Below are 8,855 nucleotides of genomic sequence, written 5' to 3' on the forward strand. Positions count from 1 at the left end.
AGAGAGGTGGCAGACGCTCCAAACACTCCCCTTCCTCTCTCTACTCTGATCAAACAGAAACGCTATCTCTACCTCACTCTGCTGGTATCTTTTCTATAGTTGAATCCTGGCAGTCGTGCTCCCCTCCCTGCAGAAAACGTAGCAGTAGGTGTTTCTTCTATTCTCCAGGGGATACTTTCTCTCTACCGCATGGAGATAAAAAGAGAATAAAGGAGAGGAAGGATGGAGAGAGACGAGACGGAGAGGGAGCAGTTAAACTGTTCTTCTCCTCTTCTCCCTTCCCCCTTCCTCTTCTCTCCTCCCGCTTCCTGTTCTCCCACCACTCCCCATTCCTCCCTGCCCCGGTCTTTGACATCACATGTGCTGCGGCCAATCTGAGGCTTTGTTCCGCCCACTTTCCTCTCCCTGGCTCCACCCCCTCCGCTGGCCCCTTATATATCCCCCTACAGTCCCGGCAGCAGAGTGTACAATGTGCAGCCAGAGAATCAGCAGCAAGCAGGGCAGACGCAGCAGAGAGACAGAGAGAGAGGGAGGAAGAGACAGGGAGAGTGTGAGTAGGATTTCTGCGCTTTATGACCAAAACCTCACAATACCTCCCACTCTACCTATTCCTCCCTTTCTCCTCTGTGCTCTGAGACAGAGAAACCTCCTCTGGTTGTCTCTATTTCTTGCTTCAGGCCAGTGCTGACTACTACTGAGGAGAAGATAGCTGAGGCAGAGGCAGCTCCAGGAGGATCTGCTGCCTGGTCTGCACCTCCAGCCTCCACCTCCTCTCCCCCTGCGGAAGGCCGGGTTAGTCCAACAGGATGGGCTGCACCACTAGCAAACTGGCCTGCCAGCCTCCAACCCAGCCCCCAGGAGCCCCGACCCCTGGACAAGACAATCAGTCATTGAGCCAGCTGGAAGCCCAGGGGCCCAAAGGCCCAGAGGTCCTATCCAGTCTGGAGCGCCTTTCCCAGGCCACGGGCGGCATGGAGAAGTCCTGGTATCGCTGCATCTTCCCCTTTGGCATCATCTCGTTGGTGATCGGTGTGTCGGGCACAGCTGTTACTTACACATACAATGACCTGCCCCTGACCAAAGTGGTGACGGTAGTGTTGCTTATAGCCGGACTGGTGCTGACCCTGACCGCCGCCGCCTGCTGGACGGTCCACAAGAGAAAGAAGAGGAAAAAGAAAGAGAGGGCTTCAGGAGCCGGAGGAGGAGGAGGAGGGAGCTCCTTTACCTCAGAGCAGTGCCCCTTGTGAGGAACACCTGGAGCCTGGGATATTCTGACCACACAGGGACATGAGAGGAGAGAAGCCCCAGGAAGGGAGCACCGCCAGGGGGATGGGCTAGCCACCACCACCAGCCCTCCCTAGTCTTTATGGAGCCTGGCTGCTCTTGGCTCAGCTCATAGCTCGGGAATAGGTGTGGAGAGGAGGAGGATAAGGACTCAGGAAGAGGTGTGGAGGAGGAGGACAAGGACTCAGGAAGAGGTGTGGAGAGGAGGACTCAGGAAGAGGTGTGGAGAGGAGGAGGATAAGGACTCAGGAAGAGGTGTGGAGAGGAGAAAAACAAGGACTCAGGAAGAGGTGTGGAGAGGACGAGGACACAGGAAGTGGTGTGAAGAGGAGGAGGATGAGGACTCAGGAAGAGGTGTGGCGAGGATGAGGGCTCAGGGTTCACGGACGGACAGACAGACGGGCGGAGGCAGTACCTGTGGAACTCTGAGGAGAGAGAGACAGAGGGAGAGACGGATGGGTCTGGCATGCGGGTTCACCACCTCCTCACACACACGCGCTTTTACAGTCGGACAGCAGGTGTCCAGTGTCAAAACAACCTCTCAGGAGACATGCACACACACACCCTGAGACCCCCTCACACACATTGACACACGCAGCGGGAGCCTCACAGACACTTAATCCGCTATGCCGAGCTGCTGCCGGAGTCAGTGCTGCCGTCACCGGCCTCGTCAGTCGCGACATTCCTCCCAGCCAGGACAGGTGACAAGCCGACCGACCGGTGAAAAGTGGGCCAGCGACGGCAACTCGACACCGGGCCGAAAGAGGAGTGCACCCGCGTCAGTGCCCCGCGTCATTCACTCGTCCTGTGACACTGCAGCAATGTGTTGGGGCTTTTTTTACGCAACAGGAGAGTGGAACCTGAGTCCGCCAGGATCTTACTGCCAGCTGGTGGTAGAGGGACGAGGAGAGGAGCAGGAGAGGGCAGGAAAATTATGTGTTTATTTGTGTGTATTTGTGTAAGTGTGTGTATGTGTGTGTGTTCAAGAAAGACATTCTACTGGGCCGAAAGAGTATGTACAGAACCTGTGGACTTTTTCCAGTGTAAGAACACAAGAAATAATGTATGGAACAAAGAAATCACACATCTACACTATTACACTAGAACAGAGTGACCAGTCCCTTCAGTATTACAGTAGTAAGTCATTGTCTGTGCCTTTGTGCCTTTCTGAGGCACAGAAAAGACTACTATTCTAGACTGTGGAATACAGACCAAGGAGGAGAATATTCCACATGGAGTTATAAAGGCCCAAAGGAAACCATGTCTCTGCCTCAGCCATTGGTAACACAAAAGTCTGAGTTTTCAGGTCCAGCACCGGTATAATCCTTGCAGTGAAAAAGGGACATAAAGACATGTTTTTCTCCATGCAGCCATTCTGAGAGTGGAGTGGAGAGAGCTGAGTGGAGAGAGCTGAGTGAGTGACTGCACTGCACACCTGACACACTGTAGTGTGACTATGAGCATTGACCTCTGTCAGTTTTTCTGCAGTCGTAGGACCTCAGCTCCTCTCTCACAGAGAGAGAAAGAGAGAGAGCGAGCAGGGGACAGGATGGGATAAATGAAGGACATTACTGCTGGGGGGACATTCCACCGAGGGACACTTTGACTTGGTGACACTCCACTCTGAGGGACCCCTCCCGTCCCCTTTTCAGTGCCTTGAGCGAGTGGAGCAGAGAACTGGAGAGCTGGAGCATGGAAAAAGGCTCTCACTTGTGTGTTACCCGTTTCCATCTGCTCTTCTGAGAATTTCCCTCTCCCTCTCTCTCCCTCTCTCTCCTCCTCTCCCTCTCCTCCCTCTCTCTCCTCCCTCTCTCTCCTCCTCTCCCTCTCCTCCCTCTCTCTCCTCCTCTCCCTCTCTCTCCTCTCTCTCCTCTCTTCCCTCTCTCTCCGTGTCTCCCTCCCTCTCTTTCCTCCTCTCTCTCTCTCCTCCTCTCTCTCCTCTCTTTCCTCCTCTCCTCCTCTCCCTCTCCTCCCTCTCTCTCCTCCTCTCCCTCTCTCTCCTCCTCTCCCTCTCCTCCTCTCCTCTCTCTTCCCGCTCTCTCCTCCTCTCCCTCTCCTCCTCTCCCTCCTCTCTCTCTCCTCTCTCTCCTCTCTTCCCTCTCTCTCCGCGTCTCCCTCCCTCTCTTTCCTCCTCTCCCTCTCCTCCCTCTCTTTCCTCCTCTCCCTCTCCTCCCTCGACCCTGACAGACAGACAGCTGTCTCAGGGGGAGACAACCCTCCTTCCCTCACATTACTATTACCATTCAAACATTTCCCACTCCCGCCTCACCATTTTTCTCATCTCTCGTGGAATACCCCGTTGTGACTGACCACTGGAGGAGACTGGGACTACTGCAGCACGACAAACACACACACACACACACAAACACACACACACACACACAAACACCAACACATACGCAAGCAAACACACACACGCAAACACACACACACGCAAACACACACCAAGACCGGTTTTCCATCCTTTCCTCTCTTTCCTCAATGTTCCTGAAAAATGAGGAAACTGCTCTGTGATCTGGGAAACCCTCTCTTGCGGTGGTGAGGATTTATTAATGGCATTGATTTGATTGGACCATCCTCATTTCGTACTGATGAATCAGTGTTTTAAAAGGATCTGTACAGGTTTGTGTCATTAGGGAATAGAGGCAGTGTACTCATCTAGCTTCTCTCAATAGATGTTCTGAGAATGAATAGGCGAGGCTACACAGTGTTACTGAGACCACCACTTGGGCTGATTGTCTTGATAATGGAACATATTGATGGTTGTCTTGACGATATAACTAACATATTGATGGTTGTCTTGACGATATAACATATTGATGGTTGTCTTGATGATTGAACTGACATATTGATGGTTGTCTTGATGATTGAACTGACATATTGATGGTTGTCTTGACGATAGAACTAACATATTGATGGTTGTCTTGACGATATAACATATTGATGGTTGTCTTGATGATAGAACTGACATATTGATGGTTGTCTTGATGATAGAACTAACATATTGATGGTTGTCTTGATGATATAACTAACATATTGATGGTTGTCTTGATGATAGAACTGACATATTGATGGTTGTCTTGATGATAGAACTAACATATTGATGGTTGTCTTGATGATAGAACTGACATATTGATGGTTGTCTTGACGATAGAACTAACATATTGATGGTTGTCTTGATGATTGAACTGACATATTGATGGTTGTCTTGATGATAGAACTAACATATTGATGGTTGTCTTGATGATAGAACTAACATATTGATGGTTGTCTTGATGATTGAACTGACATATTGACGGTTGTCTTGACGATATAACATATTGATGGTTGTCTTGATGATTGAACTAACATATTGATGGTTGTCTTGATGATAGAACTAACATATTGATGGTTGTCTTGATGATAGAACTAACATATTGATGGTTGTCTTGACGATATAACAGATTGATGGTTGTCTTGATGATTGAACTAACATATTGATGGTTGTCTTGACGATATAACAGATTGATGGTTGTCTTGATGATAGAACTAACATATTGATGGTTGTCTTGACGATAGAACTAACATATTGATGGTTGTCTTGACGATATAACAGATTGATGGTTGTCTTGATGATTGAACTAACATATTGATGGTTGTCTTGATGATAGAACTAACATATTGATGGTTGTCTTGACGATATAACATATTGATGGTTGTCTTGACGATATAACAGATTGATGGTTGTCTTGATGATAGAACTAACATATTGATGGTTGTCTTGATGATAGAACTAACATATTGATGGTTGTCTTGATGATTGAACTGACATATTGATGGTTGTCTTGATGATATAACATATTGATGGTTGTCTTGATGATAGAACTGACATATTGATGGTTGTCTTGATGATAGAACTAACATATTGATGGTTGTCTTGATGATAGAACTAACATATTGATGGTTGTCTTGATGATTGAACTAACATATTGATGGTTGTCTTGACGATATAACAGATTGATGGTTGTCTTGATGATAGAACTAACATATTGATGGTTGTCTTGATGATAGAACTAACATATTGATGGTTGTCTTGATGATAGAACTAACATATTGATGGTTGTCTTGATGATAGAACTAACATATTGATGGTTGTCTTGATGATAGAACTAACATATTGATGGTTGTCTTGATGATAGAACTAACATATTGATGGTTGTCTTGATGATAGAACTAACATATTGATGGTTGTCTTGACGATATAACAGATTGATGGTTGTCTTGATGATTGAACTGACATATTGATGGTTGTCTTGATGATAGAACTGACATATTGATGGTTGTCTTGATGATAGAACTAACATATTGATGGTTGTCTTGATGATAGAACTAACATATTGATGGTTGTCTTGATGATAGAACTAACATATTGATGGTTGTCTTGACGATATAACATATTGATGGTTGTCTTGACGATATAACATATTGATGGTTGTCTTGATGATTGAACTGACATATTGACGGTTGTCTTGATGATAGAACTAACATATTGATGGTTGTCTTGATGATAGAACTAACATATTGATGGTTGTCTTGATGATAGAACTAACATATTGATGGTTGTCTTGATGATAGAACTAACATATTGATGGTTGTCTTGATGATAGAACTAACATATTGATGGTTGTCTTGACGATATAACAGATTGATGGTTGTCTTGATGATTGAACTGACATATTGATGGTTGTCTTGATGATAGAACTAACATATTGATGGTTGTCTTGATGATAGAACTAACATATTGATGGTTGTCTTGATGATAGAACTAACATATTGATGGTTGTCTTGATGATAGAACTAACATATTGATGGTTGTCTTGACGATATAACATATTGATGGTTGTCTTGACGATATAACATATTGATGGTTGTCTTGATGATAGAACTAACATATTGATGGTTGTCTTGATGATAGAACTAACATATTGATGGTTGTCTTGATGATAGAACTAACATATTGATGGTTGTCTTGACGATATAACATATTGATGGTTGTCTTGATGATAGAACTAACATATTGATGGTTGTCTTGATGATAGAACTAACATATTGATGGTTGTCTTGATGATAGAACTAACATATTGATGGTTGTCTTGATGATAGAACTAACATATTGATGGTTGTCTTGATGATAGAACTAACATATTGATGGTTGTCTTGATGATATAACTGACATATTGACGGTTGTCTTGATGATAGAACTAACATATTGATGGTTGTCTTGACGATAGAACTAACATATTGACGGTTGTCTTGATGATAGAACTAACATATTGACGGTTGTCTTGACTACTACAGTGTATCTCTGGATGCGTAGAGAGAGTTAAATGGATATAGATTAGAATGCACATACACGTGAACAGAGGTAGAGAAGGGAGTCTGGTCTTCAGTCTGGAGCGGTGCCTGTTTTGAACGGGCTCTCCCATTGAGAAAAGTGTCATTGATTAGCCAAGTATTGATCCAGTCCCATAGAACACCAATGGCATCTAGCATGGTGTTAAATGTGTCTATGCATAAAGAGAAATCAGATACATAACCTTTCAGTGCCAAAGACTCGGTCTGCATCCCAAATGGCACCCTATTCCATATATAGTGCACTACTTTTGACCAGAACCCGGGTCATATGTAGTGCACTATATAGGGAAAAGGGTGCCAATAAAGACGCAGACTCTCTCCACTCACAGGTCAGCCTCAGCTCTATGGTTACATGTCTAGTGTAGTAGGATAGACATGCAATGGCATGGATCAGCCCTTTCTCCTGCTTTTGCCTTTGTCCTGAATATGTTGCAGCTTATTGTGTGTGAATGTACTGTAACTATGTCCTCTATTGAACGTGTTAGTCAGTACAGCTTTGTCTGATATCCTCTATTCTACAACCCAGCCAAACTGAGGTGAGCTCTACTGCGCTGGCCTACTGGAATTATGCTGGAAACATTTGATGAACTAACGCAGTATGGTTCAGATTGGCACAATAGTGTGAAAAGGCTGAGAGAGAGAGAGAGAGAACAGAAGACAGAGAGAGAGAGAACAGAAGAGAGAGAGAGAGAGAGAGAACAGAAGAGAGAGGGAGCGCAACCAGCCAGTCGAGGCTCTCAATTCTAAGTGTGACTTTGACTCTGGACAGATTTAGGTCAGTCATGCTCAGTGGTGGAAAAACTACCCAGTTGTCATACTTGAGTAAAAGTATAGATACCTTAATAGAAAGTTACTCAAGTAAATGTGAAAGTCACCAGTAAAATACTACTTGAGTAAAAGTCTTAACGTAGTTGGTTCTAAATATACTTAAGTATCAAAGTATCAAAAGTAAAAGTATAAATCATTTCACATTCCTTATATAAATCTAGAACATACGGCACTATTTTCTTGTTTTTAAAATGTACGGATAGCCAGGTGTACACATTAACACTCAGACATCATTTACAAACGATGCATATGTGTTCAGTGAGTCAGCCAGATCAGAGGCAGTAGAGATGACCAGGGATGTTCTCTTGATAAGTACGTGAATTGGATCATATTCCTGTCCTGCTAAGCACTCAACATGCAACGAGTACTTTTGGGTGTCAAGGAAAATGTATGGAGTAAAAAGTACATCATTTTCTTTAGGAATGTAGTGAAGTAAAAGTTGTCAAAAATATGAATAGTAAAGCAAAGTACAGGTACCCCAAAAAACTACTTAAGTAGTACTTTAAAGTATTTTTACTTAAGTACTTTACACCACTGGTCATGCTGAACTGAATATTATTATTATTCGTAGTTAAATGCTTTACTGGAAACGGCACTGAAAATGTCTCTGAACTCTGGCTGCTCTGGCGCAGGATCAAGGCAGTGGTCCTGGCCTTCAGCCACAGAATAGGAATGCTGCCTTCTTGTCCTTTTTGTTACTGGACAGAATAACAAGTGGCTTTACTGGCTGAAGTAGCTGAATTCCCCAGTACTCACTGGGCACAGACGTTAATTTAACGTCTATTCAGCGTTGGTTCAACGTCATTTCATTGAAATGACATGCAAACAGCATTGATACAACCAGTGTGGCCACAGTGGGATGTGTATATAATTCTCTGTGCTTTACAGCCAGCTCTACTGACTTGCGTCGTCACGTTGTGCCATACATTGTTAGTGGAGTTTGGCATGACAACGGACATGACCAAGGAGTCAGGCTGAAGCTCAAACAGGCCTGCTACCAGCAGGCTAGCTTCAAAAGGCCTTTTCACATGTGGTTATCCCAAGTCTATACTGAACCCCAGACGCTCTTAGTCCTGGGCTAGAAACGCTAGAGCAGGGGTTCTCAGAGTGGGGTCTGCAGACTCCTGGGAAGGGGAAAACTGAAAACTAGCTGTTATTGGCAGAGAGGTTTGGAACTCTCTTTCTTATTGGTCTATTAACTCATTTACTGCTAGGCAGAACAAAACTCCATCCGATCAAAACATATTGACATTTTAGGAGGACTTTTCGAACAGCTCTTACAGCATTATCATAAATAAAATACAAATGAATTACTTAAAAATCATACAATGTGGTTTTCTGGATTTTTG

General features: G+C 44.4%; 1 protein-coding gene across 1 annotated transcript in view; it reads left to right on the forward strand.

The window, feature by feature from the left end:
- Window positions 1-442: 442 nt before the first annotated feature.
- The window catches only part of LOC149978980 (transmembrane protein 100), a 9,932-nt gene continuing 1,519 nt past the window's right edge, over window positions 443-8,855 (forward strand). Inside the window, exon 1 of the mRNA XM_090197340.1 lies at window positions 443-8,855. This exon is cut by the window's right edge and continues 1,519 nt beyond it. Within this exon, the coding sequence (XP_090053466.1) occupies window positions 807-1,247 (441 nt within the window). The 5' untranslated portion in view covers window positions 443-806 and the 3' untranslated portion in view covers window positions 1,248-8,855.

This window comes from Oncorhynchus mykiss, chromosome 13 (assembly GCF_057628025.1).
Source record: "Oncorhynchus mykiss isolate SJ-2025 chromosome 13, ASM5762802v1, whole genome shotgun sequence".
Taxonomy (NCBI): domain Eukaryota; kingdom Metazoa; phylum Chordata; class Actinopteri; order Salmoniformes; family Salmonidae; genus Oncorhynchus; species Oncorhynchus mykiss.